The sequence below is a fragment of the Haemaphysalis longicornis genome, unplaced genomic scaffold (assembly GCF_048455015.1).
Source record: "Haemaphysalis longicornis isolate Haplotype H1 unplaced genomic scaffold, Haemaphysalis longicornis Haplotype H1 scaffold_1, whole genome shotgun sequence".
In the NCBI taxonomy this organism is placed as follows: domain Eukaryota; kingdom Metazoa; phylum Arthropoda; class Arachnida; order Ixodida; family Ixodidae; genus Haemaphysalis; species Haemaphysalis longicornis.
In genome coordinates, this window is record NW_027526203.1 from 349,096,006 (window position 1) to 349,116,628 (window position 20,623).

Genomic DNA, 20,623 nt, shown 5'->3' on the forward strand with positions numbered 1-20,623 from the left:
GTTGTTATTGTCTGTTTGAAAAGAGTGTGTACTGTACTTTCTATTATTTCTCCTGGAGAATTGGAAAGTTTTCTGTTTCGACTGTATATATATTTAATTTCTGACAATTTGAAAAGGAAGCGCCTTCATTTGTCTACAGTGTTCCTGTATATTTTAGGTATATTTCAGACCAGACACTTTGGGAGCGATGGACGTCCTCCGTAATGGTAACCAAATAATCTATCCCGCTTAATTCGAACTTATGAAAGGACTTTCTCCACGTCCTCCCTCTCCCCCCCCCCCCCCAAAAAAAAAAAGTTAAAATAAGGGCTTTACTCGGCGACGCTATACCTGAGCTCTGAGGTGCACCGTAGTGGATATCTGTGATTATTCTAGGCCATCTGGTGTTGGCTTATGAACAGCAATGGCTAGATGATGGTGGTTGGTGGGCGGTATGATGATAAGAATGGTGGGGTGTGTTGTTCAATGCGTACACAGGATTTCTTAGTTTTTGCCTCTCTGTATATGAATAATACGCGGCGGGAAATTGTGCTCGTGCCCTTGTACTCAGCAGCACAACCCCTTAGTTACTGAGCCACGGTGGCTGGTGCCGAAAAGAGCCCGCCAGAGTCATGCACATACACAGCGACTCTGTGAAACTCGGGCTGGACCGTAGTAGAAAAAAGTATAGCAAGTGTTGTTGACTGAAGTAGGCTTAAACCTTGCGACGGGGACCTACTCGAACAAATATAATGAATTATTTGTCTCCCTTTCTGGTGAACCTAACTGCGGTTACTTACCGAGTTTGATAAATACCTCACGCGCACTAAAATGTTGATTTGTATTACCGTGCGTCCTGTATTGTCCTATATACAGTAGTAATCAGCAAGAGTGCGCCTTGGTTTAAGAGGGCCGAAAAATCCACCAGCCGAGCTGCTAACGGTTACTTGAAGCGCCATATCTTCATTTGATTGCACAGTATTGTCGCGTGAAGCATCCAGGGCTAAATACGAATGTGCTACACGCATCTCCCCACAAGCACCCTTAGCGATGCATTAGTAATTTGGGGTTGGCGAGGCCCTAATATTGCAGGAATCTCTCCCCCGATTTCCATGCAAGACGTTGTGTCTGCTGCAACATCGCAGTGCCAAGTTATACATCCTGCGTTTTCATTTGGCACCATGGTAATGGGTCGTGGGTCAACCGTGTGAACATGGACAGTCGTGAAACAGTGTTCGAGCGCTACCAGCACCGATGGCTTAGTATATAATCGGGGCCATCTGTCGCTGTATACTCAAGGTCCCTGGTAAGGTTACGGGCAGCGGCTCCCATATTTACGATAAGCAAAATACCAGGACATGCTCCTGTGCGCAACGCAGGGTGCACGTTCAGGAACACCGGGAAAAAAAATATTCCGGGGCCGTCCAATACAGCGCTGCCCAGTGTAGCTTCGGGATGTTATGTCGCAAATTTTGTGAGAGAAGGTCTTCATGATCATTTTAAGCTTGCTTGAGGAAACGCATTTATAAAAGAACCAAACAGTGGCGCAGGTGGTATGGTCTGTGGTTGGCGTCTTCATGATCGTTTTAAGCTTGCTTGAGGAAACGCGTTTGCAAAAGAACCAATCACTGGAGCGGCGGGCGGTATGGTCTGTGATTAGCCGAGACCTAAGCTTGCAATTCACGGTAGTCACCCGCGCTACAGTTTCACGTAACTATTCTTAGATCCCTCGGTACACCACTTCGCGAGTTGAGAATGATTGAATTTTACAGCGACGTGTTAATGGTACTTTGGTCTTCCCTCTCCGAGGTTGTCCCTCCGCCATCAAAATATTTACCTCGTATCTATCCTTCCGTTCCAGCCGGCTTACGCCTCACTGTGCGTTGCGGGCATGGGGCACTGCGAAAGCAGTACAATTAAGGCTCGGCCTTGTGCCTTTGTCGCCGGACAGTATTACCTCCCTGTAGCCGTTGTCCCCTGTGTTTATACTGTACTCGTGTCGAACAGCATATTTTTCCTTCCCTGAAAGCGTCTTTGTAGTACGGTGACGTATCTGCAATGTCCGAAAAGGTGGTAGTCTCATATGTCTATATTTCGCAAAACACGCTTCGAGGACAGACTAACCAATTCATAATGTGCGCCTTCAGCGTGGCATCCGCAGAACATATCGACCGTGGCTATTGCTCGAGACTGCGACGTTGACGCTTCAAACAAACAAAAAAAAATGTAGCTGATGATTCACCACCTTCGTGTAAGAGTCTAAGAGGAACTGGGGTTTCGCTGTCACACAAGCAAAAGGAACCATACATCGCCAGAAATAGCCCCTGTATCGACCTAACATGATTGAAAACACCACGAGTCCTTCGAAGCGTGTACTGCTCACAATACTGATCAGAAAGCGTGCAATCCTAAGTCTTTTCATATTGACGAAAATTATAATTATTCCATCCTTGCGTATACATGCTCGTTACATAACCAATAATTTCGCTTAGCTATCATCAAACGCGTGAAATAATTATGATCGCCACGTTTATATCCTGTGTGGGCGACCGGCTAGAATTTGGAAAGTCCTACCTACGTGTAATAAATTTTATCTTCTCGCTGTGATCCATCGTCCAAAAAACTTGAGGTAAAATCCATGCATACTTCTCTCTGCAGTAAACCATGTATTGATATCTGTACTTTCTATAACTGAAACGTGGTATCCTACAGTAAGGGCAATAAATAAATGACGATGGATTTTGGAGCAGAGTATGGCGCAGGAAAAAACTTTTCACTTGTATCCCTGCCCACTCCAAGACCAGTCCCTGGCCAGTGTTTGGCCAGTTTTTGGCGCGCGTGTTTCCTCTCTATCCACGAAGGTAAGAGGTGCGCAGTCCCGCGTTTACTGCAAGGTGCAAGCTCCCGCGGCGTCGGTCGCCGATCAGGATTGCGACGAGGCGGCTGCCTCATCACTGAGCTGCGGCGACGGGCTCTCCTCTTCGTCGTCGGGAGGCTGCGGCAGCACGTTGTTCTGGAACTCGCCGAGCACGTTGCCGGCTGGCTTGTACATGGCCACCACGATGATCTTCCCGGAGCGCGTGCGCGCCTTGCCTACGCCGAAGGTGGAGCTGCTGCGCCACACCATCTGGCTGAAGTGGCCTGCGCATAACGGAAACGAGGACGGAGAGTTTCGGCGATCTTGCGCAGACACTTTTATGCACGCGTATTTCATTCTGTCGGAAACAAGGTTTAATCGCCAAATTTTATAACCCACTAGCAGATGCACTGTAAAGCTCCACCAAATTGTTTTCCGTGATCGCACCGGGGGCCGGAAATGTGCTGGTGCATGAAACTGTATTAAGCAGGGAAAGAGATGGGGTGGGGGAGGGAGAGGGAATGGGTATATTCTCTAACAAACACTATGGATATTAGCTCTGCTAAAGGCAAGAACTTACACTGCTGATGAGTGTGACTATAGTGAGAAGAAAAAAGTGAAGCTGAAAAGACGAAGCTACGACCACTATAACAAAAGAACAACTCCAGCTGCTAAATTGCTCGCCTGGTACCGGTTCTCAAGCCGGGAAAGGAAAAATGGTACTACAGCGGCTTGTCTAGGACCTCGAAAACAGGAATGTCTACCCGCCAGAGATGTCAGGATTCAGGCAAGGAAGGAGCAGCATTGACAATGGGATCGCCTTGGTAACAGATGTTTGTGCACAAAAGACTGCGAAAAGGTTCACCATTGCTGTCTTCCTAGATATAAATGCAGCATTTGACAGTGTTGCCCACGAAGCGATTCGAAGGAAGGTGACGTTTCTAGGACTGCGAGGCAGAATGCAAGCCTGGCTCAGTGATTACCTAAATGATCGGTATGTCTACATGACAACCGAAGACGGTGACACGACGGCATGCCATCAAGCAAGGTGTCCCACAAGGTGGTGTTCTGAGCTCGACATTGTTCAGTATATGCATCATCTGCATCACAAAGGTATTAATTACCTCAAAGAGTTCAGATCTCGCTGTATACTGACATCTGCATCTGGGCTTCGGGCAGGAACCGCAGAAATATACGAGCAAAAGTGCAGAAGGCACTGTTCGCCATAGAAATGGCGTGCAGATACCCTATGTTTGCAATCACAAATTTCTAAGCATTACCATTGACCGTTCGCTATCCTGGGCTCCCCATATCAGGCGGCTAAAGGAGCGACTCCCTTCGTTCGTTCACGTTTTGCGGATGATGACAGGAAGCACCTGGTCTGCTCAGTGTCAGCACTCTTTCGACTCACGAAGCGCTCTTCGTAGGCCTCTTACGATATAGCCTTCCGGATTTACATGCTGTGTCCAGGACGAACTTGAAGGTCCTGGAAAACTTGCAAGGTCGAGCACGGCGAGCATGCCTGGGCCTTCCAAAATGCACCTCCACGATAGGAACCTTATGTGAGGCAAGGCGTGTTTCTGCGACCACTCTCCGTTCACAAGAATTGCTCCGTACTGGCCTTCGACATGTTTCTTGATGCTTTGCGCGTCCACTGGCTGCCGCTTCTGCATCTCGCGTGGTGCACGTCCTGCCCTCTAATTACCTCCAACCCAAGCTGCCTGCTACACCACCGTGGTTGTACGCGGCATGGTTGTGTGCACCACTGTACCTATATATCAGGGCTGGATTAAGGTGGGGGATACGGGGGCGGCAGCTCTGGGCCCCCAGCTGTCAGGGGCCCCGCTCGACCATGTGAAAAAAAAGTTCTTGGGTGTGCTTGCTGCCTGCATCAAAATTTGAAGGTAGGAGCTTCAACCTCGCCTTCACAACGAAGCTGGCTAATTCGTTACAGGCGGGGAGGAGTGGGGAGCCCCTCACGTTATGGTTGACAACCTTCGAGTCCATTTGAATTTTAAAGACGATGTTCTTGGGCTACTTTAACACAGAAATTTTGGTCTGTCTGTATGTCTGTCTGTCTGTCTGTCTGTCCGTCTGTCTGTATGTAACTCGATTCAGCCACCCGGCCAAAGTAAAATGCTTACTGCGCAATAGTCTTATATACTCACAGCCAGATGTAAACGTCCAAGCCCGGTTTATATGTTCATACTTGTCAATTTTGTTGAATAAGAGCAAGACATTACGCGAATACAATACAGTAAATTAGTACACAAGGGATATTTACAGTGTTCCTTTATTAAAAAGTTTCTGGATGCTTGGTTTTTCGATAGAAAATGATATTCTACATCTACTGCAGAAAACCGCCGCCTCCTGGTGGCATATGAGAAATCACGCGGCAACAGCAAAGAAAGGTTTCACTAGCTAGGTTTCACGTTCTGCTTGGAACGCACGTGGAGCACAGCCACGTGGTTCTATAAACATTGAAGTCACTGATCAGAGAGCATAACATGGGCTTCCAGATTTTGAGCATCATCATCGTCACATCCTCATCATTAGGGCCCCAAGAACACAGTAGCCCCGGGCCACAAAGTTTCCTAATCCGGCACTGCCTAGAATAGGCAAAAATTCGTCTATTCCCGCATCGGCCTTGACATATTTTGTCCTGGAGCATATTTAAACCCTATCCAGACCACATCTCTGACTGCGGCCTCTTCGGAAATCGGCGTATGGATTCCGTCAGCGGGACGGTCCATTAAAGAAAAGCTCAGCCACAGAACATCCTCCACCGCCACTGAGCTAGCAGCTCTCAGAGCAGCACTTCTTTACATAAGCCGCGGTCCTGCTCGGCGACGGGTAATTCTTTCCGATTCCCGGCCAGCCTTGCAACTACTACATAAGCCGCCTGATTGTCGCAAACAATTTGTCTGTGATATGAATGACATCTTTTCAAGTGCGGTGCGCGAAGGACATGAAATTTCCCTTCAGTGGTTACCAGGTCATTCTGGTATAACGGGCAACAAGGTCTCCTATACCGCCGCCAGAGAAGCCCACGACCTCAACTTCACCGTTGGAATCCCGTTTTCCAACAAGGATAGAAAAGCAGCTGCAATCGACCTCGCATGGCAACTCCATGGGCCGGCTTGGCAGGATCCTCTGAGAAGTTATGCGCCTGTTCATGTGATAGACCTTAAGTGCGATTTCCGGCATCTGCAGGGTCTGCCAAAGCGCACTGAAGTTGTGCTACACCGGCTGCGACTTACCGTTGCATACACCCGAAGATTCTTGTTTAAGTTGGGCTGGGTAGAGTCGCCATTGTGTACAGTGTGCTCTAATACCGACAACATTACGCACATTTTAAGCCACTTCCCGCGATGTGCTAGTCAGCGGGTAACAGCATTTAAGGCAATTGTGCGACTCCGACGTGGAGGTCCTCTAGAACTCTCACACTTCCTTGGACCCTCGCGAAATCGTGATGAGTCAGTGCTGGGAACAAAAACTCTGCTTCCTTTTCTTTCGGAAACAGGGCTAGAAGAGGTTCTGTGAACCCTCTGAACATATAAATTTTATATGTGTGCATCTCCCCTCCCCCTCCCCTCCCCTTTATTTTTTTCCTTTTATTTTTTATCTCTATTTCCCCTGTCATCTCACTGTATTCACCCCACCTGGAGTAGCAAGCGCTACCGTTAGTGGGGCTGACCTCTCCAGCTTTCATTAAAGGTTCTATCTCTCTCTATCTCTCTCTCTCCAGAAACGGCGATCGACCTTTCGCAAACGTAAACGGCGTTTTATTCCGTTGTTGTTTTCCTTTTTCACCTACCCTTCTCTATAGCAGGGGTTACATCGACTGCTAAGCCTGCCTTTGCTGTGAGAGGAGTTAAAAGTTTGAGGGGCACTTCTCCCTCTGCGCGACGCAAGGGGCTAGTGGGTGGTGCCGCGTGGTCGCCGCCCGATCAGCATCTCTTTAACACAATGATCGGGTAATCACCTAGATTCACATAGCCTTGTGCCCTTCAAATACAGGACTAGGCGTAAAATGTCTCTCCTTGTAATCCAGTTTCCGCTAAGCCATATGACGTCCTCCAAAGATGCATGCAGGGCGACTTTCCTTTGAAGTTCTTTAAACACACCTGACCGCTCCGTCGCATGCTCTCTGCAGTCCATGAAAAAAAGTCCGATGCCACCTGGTACACCCCACATTGAACAATGAGGTCAGGCTTTTTATGAATCCAAGCCAGTGTTTGTGCTGAATTAGTTCGGATGCGGAACAGCAATGATGATTCTGTCATTTTCATTCCATTGGTAACGCAAGGTTGGTATTGTGGACGCCAAAGGGATCTGAAATGTTCGATTATGATCGCCTTCAAAATCCGCCGTTCGTCTGCAGCCACTTTCAAAAAACGAGTATGCAATATCGCTTCTCGGGCCGACCCGTCAGCTACCAGTGGCTCCCTTCACACGTAGGAGCGCTGTACGAAACGGAACCATCGGACATGCTCCGCCAAGAGCCAGTTCTAGCTCCTGAAAATTCAACTGAAGTGTTCCTGGAGTAATTGGTGTGCCTGAAATTCCTACTGGCGATTTTTCGTTGTAGACTGCGCTTGAAGATCGTGCAACCTTTCCAAGTTATTAGATTCTTTTCCTCGTTTGACATCTGGTTTCACGGCGCACTGGCCCTGAAAATCCTGCCCACGCTTGCTCGCCGTAAGGAGAGCGCCTGCAATTCCTGCTGATGCTTTCTGCTTTCTCGCATTTAGCCAATCCTTGCGGAGGTGCAGCCTTTACAAGTGGCCAGACTTTATTATCGTTGTATGCATGGTGCTGTGCGCTCGATCAATATCTGCTCGCCAAACACCCCCGGTCATATCAGTGACAGTTAAGCCCGCCCGTCCGCTCCTCGATGCCCACCAAAATAAACGCGCTCCGACTGCGCACAGCGCGGCAGGCTTGTCCACGGGCATCCAGGTGCAAATGCACTGTCATAAACAGAATTTGCCACAGGTTCCCAAAAAGTAACGCAAAGCGTTAACATCTGCGAAGACGTGAACAATTGTTACGAATGCTTCACACGAGTCTCGAAACGGGTCTTTATACGCGCAAAGAGCCTCGCAAAAAATGGAGCTAACGAAATCGGCCCCCTCAATTAATAGAGAAATGTCGCATACGCAACAGGGACGGGAGCCACTGCAACGAGCTGCTGTGATTCTTTATTAGGCTGTGGGTTAAGTTGTACAACTGAGAGGTTTTGCTTAGAGTGCTACAGCTGCGTGGTGAAGCTGTCCGTGACACTGCGTGGGTCCCCCATAATTGTTGCTCGGCGTCAGGTTGCGGGCTCCTGTTTTGAGCGAGTGTCTACTCGCGGAGCGGGGCAGAAGCGTGACAGGCGCCTCCACCATATCTATAACCTACAATAACGACACTCCAGGTGAATTTTGCAGGCAACCCTTTAACCGGTCAGAAGGACCCTTGCGTGCATTGAGCTGCTCTAGATTCGTGCTTACGAACGAATGGCATCGTGTTTATAAAAGAAGACACCGATTTTGTGAAAGAATGATTGCGATGCACAGGATAATAGTTGAGAAAAAAGGCTCAAATAAACATCGAACAGCATGGGAAAGGCCACTGGGCAAGGGGTATGAGCGTGAAAAACAGACTGAAGCATGAGTGCACGGGTACGACTAACGAGGAGAATGCACCGAGGTTGTATAGTAACAACGTGGAACACTCCATCCCTCACCGGCAAGTCACGCCAGGTAGACTGCATGTGTCGCTGTCGATCACAGGCTATTGCATTCGTGAAAAGAGCTCCGCCGGCCGTCCTAAAAACATGAACTTTCTACATGCTAACAACGAGAACAACAAAAATCTCCGCGTCGAAAAAAAAAAAAATCCAAATGAGAAAGCTTTTAAATTGAAATTGAACAGCTTCGCACCGGCCAGATCGATCAGTGCTTGGTAGGGTCTCGCTCATTCAAATGAGTCCAAAGAGTGAGATCCATTAAAGCTTCACGGGAGCGACGGGTGTTGCGGGCAAGCCCTGCGGAATACATTATCTTGTCAGGCAATCAGTAGCTAATAAGGCGAAACTTTCTTATGCCTGGAGCATCACTTATTTGTAGAGTATACTTCTCGACGCCACATTATGCGTTTCCCCAGCTTCGGCGGTTTAATCTATACGTAAAAGAAAGGAAAAGAAAAGAATGAGAGAGCGGGGGTGGCGGAATGTACTGTCCTATGCACTCAGACTTTGAGCTGCGCCTTCTTACAATCTTTTTTTTTTTTTTTTACCACGGTATGGGATACATGCGTGGCAGCAGTCAAACTTTTGTCTGATGCACGAATGTTCATGTTCAAGTGTTACAGCTCAAATGGAGGAAGGACGTAGAAGAATGCCCAGCACGGGCGCTGACTCGCAACTAGTATTTTATTGGAAAGGAGCACAAATATATAACCTACGCGTACAATCGGGTGTGGGGGAAACACAAACAATTTGAAAGATCTGATAAAACCCGAATAAAGGCATCAGAACCGCTTACATGGCTAGGACAAAACCAAAAACGCCCTTTTCCTCCTCGTACAGCGTCAGAGAAGGCTGGCTTACACATGTGTCGGGATTCTTGTGTATAGGTTATTCCCAATTCAAGTACGCTTATTACATTCCTCACTGACCATAACTCCGAGCGTTACTACGCCCTCAGTTGAGATATTGAAAGCCTCTTTTATTATTTACCTCACGATAAGCGCATGCAGGCGGTAAAGGCATGCATTATTGAGGATAGGGATGAACAGGCCTACCGATCTAAATGCGGTGTTTATATTGAAGGGTTTCCCCTCGATTTCTGCCTGCGTTCAACTTCGGGGGAAGGCAAAATAGGTTGTACGTAGAAAGGTCAGGGATATTTAATGGGTCGAGCGTGACTCCGATTATAACAGAAACCTTTCTGAGTTTTGTCGAAAGGAAAACTGAAAATTGTTTAGCCGGACTTCACAAAACTACATTTTTATTTGTGGACGATTTCCTTATTCTCACGGACGTGGTAGATTACCGCAAGAAGGTAACCGATATTCTCAAAGTTTTCAAGGAGAATGGTTCGGGGCTTAGCTTCACGGTTGAAGTTCCGAAAGACCAAGGCCTACAATAAAAAGGATCATGCTGTTTTGGGTTTAGTCCGCAGTCATTTAAGCCACTCCTACTTCAGGGATCCGCCCATTCAAAAAATGCAAAGAATGGTATATTAATGAAGACGCTCCGATGGGCCTTGAAGAATTCTTGTGTGCATGAAATTGGGGTCAGTTTTAAAGCCCGGGTAAATATACTGGAAGCAGCCCATTACTCTGAGTATGTCATTGCGCAAACCTCACAATGGCTAATAAAGCATATCAAAGGCAAGCCACTCCACACGGAAAAACAAGATAAAAAGGCAAGAGTAACGGCCATCCCTTAGCTGCACCGCTTATCCCACGGCATAAAGAAAGGGGCAGGGAGATACGGTGGGAATGTCGCCTTCTCAGATCCCCTCAAGCTTAGTCGTGTTTACCCAGCCATACAAAGGAAGATAGATTGCAAGCCGGGGAAATCAAAAAGAAGTTGCAGTATTCACCCCGGTGAGAGGTTTGTGCCTTGTTGCCGCTCGGGCGTTGTGTACCACTTGCCCCTCGGCTGCGAAAAGTGGACATCGGGCAATCGGGTAGATGTTGCCTCGTGGTGACCTCCCACGAGGCAGCGTAGTGAGGTATGCACTTAAACCGTTTTATTAGCATGCATTCAACGCATGTATGACCTAGGTTTACCGACCTTACGTTTCCATGGCGGCAGTGAAGAAACACGTCAACCGAAATAATACCTTTTGTTATTTTCTCCTTTCCTTTTTTCAATCAATCACGTAAGGACGATGAACTAGATACACCTTTGAGATTCGTGCAGCTTAAATCTTTTTGGTTGTTAAGTTTCCTGCGAAACACAATGGTTACCAAACTTCGCTATCGATAGCCAAGGACGACTTCTTTTTTCTGTCGGTGATATTGCGTTTTGTTTTTCTGTTGTGGTATATTTTACAATGGTCTTCATTCACACTAATATAAAGATTACATATATTTACTTCGCCAATTCCGCATGTTACATTCTCGACAAAAAAATGCGCAAGTATCAAACATTTTTTCTACGGTTTTGTACTGTTGACCGCTCACACACGCCTTAGCAGAAAACAAATCAAACTCAATTACCTGCTAAACGACAATGGGGAGGAGTTATCACTCGTCCGTATACTCGTTTCCCGGGTTTGTCTAGAAATCTTCCTGAAATCAGGTAATTTTCCGTTCTATCGATAATATATAATTCCGGTTACATTGGAGCCTTTCCGTGTGGTTTTAGAGGAAACGGTATTTTTATCACTGTCAGCACCATTTTTTATCACTGTCAGCACCGGCAACTGTTAGCACCAGCAATGGGCTCCCTTTTTTAAATCGACAGTAAATATTTTCATCGGCTTGATTGCTACCAATGACACAACGACATCGGCGAGCCTGTATGATTCACTAACGAACCAGATATACAAGATAGTCTGATGCGTGAGATAAATGTAAACCGTTTTTTTTAAATTATGAGTGTAACTAGAAAAGAAGCTCTTCGAACTTGTCACTGAGCTAGGTGGAATCTTTCAATCTGCCTAAAATTCTCACGCGGCTTCTACATAGCTGTTTTCAATATCTTGCCTCCCCTTTCGCGATAATGTTAGCAATATGTGGTTATTACGTGAGTCTGCCATTAGTCGCGTGTATGCGGTATTTGCACGGTAATTGAAAGTAAGCTTGCAGTAGTGCTGTTCTCAGGCTTCTCGCTTGCACATATGAACAAAGTCCTGCGCAACCACTTTCATTATTCCTGCACTTCCTACAGCCTGTACGGTTAAGGCACATGGCTGAAACTGGTGCCACTACTGCGTCCCTTGAGTGATAAACCATGAAATACGCACAGACTGTGAGCCTGGCCCAGCGAGAACGCAAAAACCAAGCTCCACCCACTGCGCAGTTCCCCGAGGATCAAAGTGGCTTCGTGAACCATCACGAAAGTTACAAAACTTCATTGCAATATCAGGAATGAAATTTGATAGGAATCTCAATGTTGTAACAGTTGGGAAAAATGTTTAAAGGAATTTTCGTGGTTCTGTGGTGCACTATATGATTGTTTACTGGCCATGCAATATACCCTGTACCCGTAGCCTCTTAAGGCAAACTCTTCAGGGACGTCTGTCAAGCCGATGATACTCAACCCCAAAGGTCATGGTTTTTTTGTCCCGAATCTCTATACTTGTCTTGATTATTAAACGTTCGTGTGTAGTATTTGCAAACATGATAATTTTATTAAGCCTCTTAATAACAGCGTTTCGAAAATTGCGGGCTTATGTTGGAAAACATTGGGGCACATTTAGGCCACCCCAGTTCTTTCGAAGGAAATTTATAGACTGGAAACTATCGATGTTAAACACAGATGTTCACGTAAGCATGGTGTTGTTTTATTCCTGCTCACCTCCTTCATTTTGGACCCCTCATATCCCGTGCGTTCAGGGAAAATTGTGGCGTTATTAACAGTACCGAAAAAGACGAAGCGTTCGAGGGTTCGCGTATGTCGTACTAATTGGCAAACTTTCCTTTACAGAAACTTACTCCACCTTGGGGATTTCCCCTAAATCTGGTCGATTAATTGGAAGACAGTTTGAGTCAACTCAAGTTATCTTGGGGAAAAACAGAGGAAGGCTGACTGTCCTGTGACTAGCACCATTAATTTGTTGTCTTGGCGTCATTTTACACTTCTTGCATGTTTCGCTAATCGTTGAGAACGTTGAAGTTATTGCTGCAAAATTTATTTTTTCTGCAGTGCATTCGCGTTGGGTATAAGTAAGCAACAATGTGAGTGCCAGAAACTATTGCATTGACAAGTGTTACAATTTGTTGTGTTTCTATCATGTATCTTTGCGTCTTTCTGGATTCGCATTGCTATGTCGTGTGTATGTGTTGAAAAAACAGGGATTTTCGCAGAATACACTCACACGACAATTGTGTTGTATGTACTGTGTATTTCGCGGTTAAACATTTTGTTTCGACCATCATTCAACTACATAGAAAAACTTTTCCGTGAGTCTCTGTTGTCCTAAGGTTGAGCTGAATGCCTCCCGTTCTTGAATGGAGGTGTATATTTTTGTTTGCGTCACAACGTTTAAACATTACTAATAACGTTGCACAGGTTACGACAGGCAAGAGCTTCATGTCATGGTCTTTTTATGTGGGCATTTCACGCAAGCATCTCGTAAGAGTCAAAACTTCTTTTTGGTTAATCTACGATAAGAAATAAAGCATGTACCCAGTGACTATGACTTTCAAGTTTTCTTTTATGTGTGACATTTTGTCGGGTGCTTCGTCTGCTACATAATGTGACAGAGGAATCCGAGTACAACAGGCTTTCTAACCGAAACAGCAGATACAGTTATAAGGAACATCCTTCCACATAAAAAAATCTCAATAAAACGTTCAATAAAATGTTATGCACTCACACTCCTTCCACATAAATGAGCAGCAACGTTACGTGAAACAGCGTTGCGGACACAAGAATATCTGGCTCGTTGTTTCACATACAGCCTTGTATATTCATGTGGGGCATCGTTCCTCATATTTTAAAATTTTAAGTGGATCACAAGTTACTGCTAATGAAGAGGAACGTTTTTGCAAACACGTTCTTCTTACTAAGAGAAACCTATGTGTAAGCATATTAAGAGTGTACGGGAACACAAAATTTTTAACAAAGGACGCATCATCCCACCTATCAGGTCACTGCCGAGCATGTGGCTTCTGCCCGCCGTGTGTTAATGAATGCACGTTTTGTTCGCCCATAAGGACCAGCTGACACGAGAAGTTGTTTAATCTATACAGAGAAGTGCCCGACTAACTGAATGACTGACTAGCTGACTCACTCACTAATTCATCAACGCCCAGCCAAAAGTGCTGGTCTTGTCCAGTGGCGTAACTAGATAAGATGGCGCCCATGGTAAACATATTTTTTGCGCCCCTCATGATAATAATGATATTGATTATTTTTGTATTATTATTATTATCATCATCATCATCTATGTTGAAAAAGGCCATCTGGCAGTTTTGGGAAAGCGAATGAGTGATTTTTTGGTTGATTGTTCGCTACAGAGGACTATAGCTGTCTTAGCATATGTATGCATCGTTCCATAGGCCAGAAGTCCACAAGGTTCGAAAGAAAAGTGAACGAAGAAATGGCCCTTGTCAGTCACCGGTTTCCAACTCGCTTGACACGAAATAGGAACATGCTCAAAATTATTTATTGCAAACTTCATATGTGGATGCGTTAAAAAACTAATCTGGGTAATCCCTGTTGTCTCGTCGTCGCATATGACTGCAGCTTGTGACCCCAGTGCTGATGTTCATCGTCAGAAAGCTGCCAAGGAAAACTCGTTCTTTGTGTTTGAAACGCTTTATTTACATGACTTTGTTACTAATGACACAAATATGAAAATACTATACACTAGAGCACTCTGTAAAATCTGTAGCAGCACTTTTCGTGCTCTCAATGAAACAGACTGTTCTATAATGTTATCAAAGTTCGTTTTTTAGTTTTCTACTCTTCCCACGCTCGGCTTAGAGTTCAGAAATTCTGCCCAGGCCTATTGTGGCCCGCAAATAGGTAAGTGTCAATTTCAGCTTGCTGAAGGACCTCTCGCAGCCAGTGAGGGAAAATGCTATGCTATATCTTAACGAAGACGCGACGGTTGGGAAAGACGCTTAATACTGTACGATAAATTGCAGACGTACTTGAGGTCTTGGCACTTTCTGTGTCAATCCGCTGAAAAGCGTCAGTCGGCAATCTAAAATCTTCTTTAGAGATCCTGCGCTTCAACGTCGGTGCAGTACATATCGCCAAAGGTGTAGCTACTTATTTTTAGTTCATTCTCTAAGGACAGCAACGGAATTCAATCGGCTGTTAACTTTCCTATTAAAATAAGGAAACATTTCCATGCCCTCCTTAACGATTCTCTGTGGCTAGCCATGGCTCCCGAAATACTAACAAAATCGTTAAACTCTTCTCTACCAATGCAACTACGTAAAGCGAAAGTTTACAGCCTAGTTATTATTTATTGCCTTTCTTTTATCTGTGTATAAAAATTGTATATTTCTGTTATCCTACCCAAGTTTGAGTGTGTGAACGTATCTGTTTGTACAATGCCCTAATCTTCTTTTCGATATATATACGCAATGTTTTCGCATCTTGTATTCTGTGTCCTGTTACAATGCCTTGGATCGCAACATACTAGCCTTTGGCTTTGGATCCAAGCAGCTTATTTGAACTATCATGTTGGCATTAGAAATAAACTGAAATGAAATGAAATGAGTTCTTGTCGTCGCCGTAGCACAGCTTGTTGATGTCCAGGAGAAAGCCAAACTTGGCATCGGTGCCGTGCAGGTAGTTTCTCGTCGATTGCAGAATGAAGACGGTCGAGTGTGGATTTCGTGAGCCTCTCTATTCCGTGCGTAGCCGTTAACCCTCCTCCTTTCGGCTTTTCACCAGGCATCTGACTTTTTTTTGTTATGAACGCCTTTCAACATCAACATCCCACGTCTCACAGAGACCAAGCCCTTCATCGAGTGACTCACTCCCCAGCATTTCCCTTTCGTAATGAGTGATCTCTGAGAGCTTTTATGTTTAAGGCAGCCTCGTGAAAGAACCGTTTTTGAATCTTGCAGCCTTTCCTGAACAAGATCCATGCGAACCAGTATCTTGTTCCGAAAGCCGAGCAAAAGCAATCATAACTTTACATCCACTTGTGCGATAGTGTGGCTTCACTTCTCGCCGCTTGTTTCTTCGCCGCTATTCGCCATTCCTTGGGGAATTTCCAGTGTCTCCTCAAGATATCTACTGACCGGATTCATCGCTTCGAACCGTGCCCTCCATCTGGTCGGCCTGTGACTTTGACTTGACAAGAACAGGCACAGCTCTGTTAGTTTCTCCCAACTGCGCGTTGGGAAACACGTAAAGCGCTTCCGTGGTCCAAAAAAGGTCATAATCATGGTGCCTTGCTTTGCAGCATGTACTCCAACCAAGTCGAGCGAGTGATTGTCGCAGTTTACAAAGATTGCCAGCTGGTCTTGTTCGTTATTCATTGGTTGACACCCCTTTTTTGCCCAGCAATCACGGCAGCGTTGTCGTAGCACTGTGACCGACTGACCTGTGGGTCGATTTTTTCCGCTTCTAGCTTGCGTAACATCACCTCAGCAGAGCTCTCACCATATTTCTTCTTTACCTAGATAAAAACGAGGAAGGACTTCTCAACATTAACTTATTTCTTATCGAAATCAACTTCCACGTATCGCACAACCTCTGATATTTTTCACGGTGCGCCTGTAGGGAGTCGTGTCGAACATAATGTCATAATACTTGCCTTTACTGATTCTTTGCAACAACAAGGACTCGCGAACTGCGGCAGCCATCACGTGAATGAATTCGTTTTGGGCAAGACGTGATAGGTACGGTGTGGACCCGGGATGACATTCAACGTATGCGAGGTGTTGCTTCATGACGGGGTCAAAAACAGCAACTTTAAATGACCAAGGACATTTCCGAAATTGCTTCGTGGTTGTTTGAAGACATTCGGTGCCCTCTCAATGCTAAGTTCTGAGTAGCAACAAACTTTATCCAGTGGAGGACTCTCGTCAAAATTTCACGCCACTTGTGCTTTTCTTTCGCCATCTGTCATTGAACGTCAGCACCAATTACTCCTGCGGTACCGATTAAATTCATTTCCACTATGTGAAACATTCGGTGATTTTTCGCATCTTCGTGAAGTGTAATGCTCTCGGGTGCCTTCCAGTTGTTAAATCGCCCTTATTTCGCCAAAGATGATGGTTGATCTGAGCAGGAAAAAAACGAGGCAACAAATGCAAAATGGTGCCTGTTTGAAAGAAGATAGGCTAGCTACGAGCGGATCACTTCTCCACCACGACCATCGCCCAACTTCTTAAATCGGTCGTTCGTCATTCACCGGTTCTTTATTGGATGTTTCAGTACGTGTTTCAACTTCATCAGAAAAATAAGCGCTGCAGCAGGAAATAGAACGCAACCGCGCAAGCTCAGACGCGCAACGCCTTCTTCTGAGCATTTGCGGCAGGTAATTTTTGATGGAACACGTCCATAAAGCTTTGGTGTGTAAATAAAGCGGATCCCTAATATCTACTGCACGTGGTTCACCTCACCATGTAAGAATACCTGCAAAGGGTTAATCAAATTGTAAGGGTGCAAATTTTGAGAGCGCCCCCAAACCCCACCGCCCGCTTCTGTAATACAAACGAAAACAGATGAAAGCACATGCATACTTGCAGCCCGCACACACTCAAGATATCATCTGGGGTTGCCTCCTGGACTCCGTACTTAAGTATCCACACATAGGTGGCGCGGCTTCGTGACACGGAAAGCACAAGCTGCTTGAACAGCGACATATTTGTAGCAAAGAATAGTGCTGAGGAAGACAAGGACAGACAGGGGGACATATACGGGGTGTTATGCAGGGAGGTGCGTGGGGCGCTAGCGCCCCGTGAGTGTCCCCCGACATTGCGCCCCATGTGTGACCCCCTCTTGTCATCCTTATCTTCCTCAGCGCTGTCCTTTCGCTACGATGTCCTGCCAACAAGCCCAAACTGGCGCTCTCTTCAACAGCAACTTTTGCGTCAGTGCCACCCCGCTGCGGTGATACACGGTAACCCGATGCCGCTTTTTTCCCTCGAGCACATGTTGGGAGGACTCGGCTCGGCGCTCCCTCCCAAGTAGCGCCCGGGGCAGCTGTACCCCCCTGCCCCCCCCCCCCCCCCCCCCCTTAGTTACGCCACTGGTCTTGTCACATAAACAAGAATCCCGACGCATGTGTAAGCCAGCCTTCTCTAACGCTGTACGAGGAGAAAGAGGCGTTTTTAGATTCTTCCTAGCCATGTGAGCTGTTCTGATGCCTTTATTCGGGATTTATCAGATGTTTCAAAATTTTTGTGTTTCCACGTGCCACACCAGATTTTACGCGTAGGTTATATATTTGTGCTGTTTTTCAATGAAATGCTAGTTGCGAGTCAGCGCCCGTCTTGTGCATTCTTCTACGTCCTTCCTCCGTTTGCGCTGTAACACTTCAACATTAATATCCACCAACTCTCCCAACTATCCGTTTTGTTGCACGTATGTTCCTCCGTGATGAAACCTCTGTACCTCAACATTATTGATTTTAGCTACTTACTATCTTAGTGGCGTAGTAGCTGCAGTAGCTGCCCGTAGGCGTAGTAGCTGTCCTTCGCTGCAACACAGGTTTCTCGTTTTCTCGCTTATGCCGCTGCTATACACGCTCTTGAGAATGATCATTGCATGGAAGCAACCACATTCCATGTTCTGACCAATGCCTTCCAAGGAGACATGAACCGTAGCTTTTCCGTACATCTCAAGCACGGAAGTACAAGGACGTGCACCCCCATCTGAGGAGTCGTGTCCATTCATCTGTGCATTCGGAATGATAGCAGCAAAGTGACAGAGGGAACGAGCGGCCTGCCGTCGGCACAAGCATCGGGTGTACGCAGCCGCCCATTACAGCAAAATATGGTTGTTACGGGGGAGGGCTTGCAGCATTAGCGGTACTGGCAAGTGGAAGATATGCCCCCGAAGGTGCTGCGACAGTTTGTTTTAACCTTATGACAATGTTGTTGTTATTGTTGTTGTTGCTGTTGTTTGTGGTTTGAGGGAAAAGAAGAGAAAACGAAGTGCACTGGGGATATTATTTAGCTCGGCAGGGAGCTCACCTGCGTACAACCAAGTGCGGGACAATAGCGTATTCCGGAGAATGTTATGGAATCAAACGAGGACATTGCTGTACTGGAATCGCATACCAGCATGTGTCATCGAACAGGGTAAATGCCCTATGAATTCCTGAAGCATGCACTGACGCATGGCTTGAAGTCTTTAATCAGCAGCTTCGTGATCTGCGATATACAGTTTACGCACGTCCATAACAACTGGCAATATCGCTGATTACAGTGCAAGCCCCCACTGCATGTACCCTTGTTCACGGGATTGCAACCCTGAGATGAGTGCTACTTTGTGGTACGCATGCATATAGCCAGTGCAGTGCAACTTGGAATCAAGCAATAAAGTTTAAATGCTTGGTTGCTGGTATACATGTCGCACACACATTCACACCATATTCACATGATCAACAGGAGATAGAGAAATGCGCAGAGTATACTTAATCCCTATATATAGCCTTCATAGATTATGAGAAAGAATTTGACTCTGTCGAAACCTCAGCAGTCATTCAGGCATTTGCGCAATCAGGGTGCAGACGAGCGTTACGCAAGAATATTAGAGGATATCTACAATGGGTCCACAGCTAACATCGTCCTACATAAGCAATTTAAATAGCAATTTAAAAAGCAATATAAATAGCACAGTTTAAATAGCAATTGCTATTTAAACTGTGCCGCAACGTAAACAGCAAAACGGCCTGTGGCCGCGGGGCTTTCTCGGCAAGGCGCTGTCGACAAACGAAGAATGTCTGGCGCACGCGCGGTAGCGCGCGACGCGGAAGTGGTCGACACTAAAGCGAACCAAGATAAGAGCCCTTGGAAACGTTGGACGGCTGTCGATGCGAGTGTGACCTGAATGGAGAACTGGGGGGAACGGCCCAACAAGATAGGCCCCGACGAGCAGAAATTGAAGAACGCGCTCCCGTGCTATATAAGAAAAAGGCGGAAGAAAAGGTAGAAATTTAAGAAAGGCGGTACGAATGCTGCCCTCGTCTTACCAGTTTCGTTTCGGTGGCGTGGTCAGGATGATAAGCAATTCCTGCAATTTTTGTGGTTGTTGCGCGAAATGCCGCAATGTAGAATGCGGCGTCATAGGTTATTTATTTACTTACCTAATTATACTGTTACACCGAAAGGGCTGGTACGAGGCGGAAAAATCAAGTTATGACAGCACTAGTCCACGCCACCTCAAAAATAAGCAGCTGACAAACAAAAAGAATAAAGAACTCTTCAGATGCAGACTCTTAAACAATACTCATGCATTTCGAAAACGCCCACGTGCGATGGGTAGGAACACATCGCTTTTGATGTGTGAAATTTAGATAACACATTTAAAACACACTCTGTTCATCGATACATATAATACGTTTTAAAAACCCGCCGCGGTGGCTCAGTGGCTAAGGCGTTGCGCTGCTGAGCACGAGGTCGCGGGTTCGATTTCCGGCCGCGGCGGCCGCTTTTCTGATGGAGGCGAAAAGCAAAAACGCCCGTGTGTTCGAGATTTCGACGCACGTTAAAGATCCCCAGGTGGTCAAAATTAATCCGGAGCCCTCCACTACGGCGCGCCTCATCGCCTGCGTTGCGTCGGCGCGTTAAACCCTACCATCAATCAATAATACGTTTTAAATATGGTCGTGCACATACCGTAGAGATACATTGCTGTCAACATGGTGAACAAAAGTTTAGGAACCGCTTATCGACAGCCATCCATTTGATTGATTGATTGTAGGGTTTAAAACGCCGACGCAGCGCAGGCGATAAGGCGCGCCGTTGTGGAGGGCTACGGATTAAACTTGATCACCCAGGGGTATTTAACGTGCGCCGAAATCTTGAACACACGGGCGGTTTTGTTTTTCGCCTCCATCAGAAAAGCGGCCACCGCGGCCGGGAACCGAACCCGCGACCTCATGCTCAGTAGCGCAACGCCTTAGCCACTGAGCCACCGCG

General features: G+C 46.3%; 1 protein-coding gene across 2 annotated transcripts in view; it reads right to left on the reverse strand.

Moving 5' to 3' along the window:
* Window positions 1–296: 296 nt before the first annotated feature.
* Window positions 297–20,623, reverse strand: part of LOC144154118 (Golgi-associated plant pathogenesis-related protein 1-like) — a 115,059-nt gene continuing 94,732 nt past the window's right edge. For both annotated transcript variants that reach the window (XM_077685822.1, XM_077685823.1), the window contains exon 6: window positions 297–3,120. In XM_077685822.1, coding sequence (XP_077541948.1) covers window positions 2,903–3,120 — 218 coding nt within the window. In that variant the 3' untranslated portion in view covers window positions 297–2,902. The remainder of the gene's footprint in view (window positions 3,121–20,623) is intronic.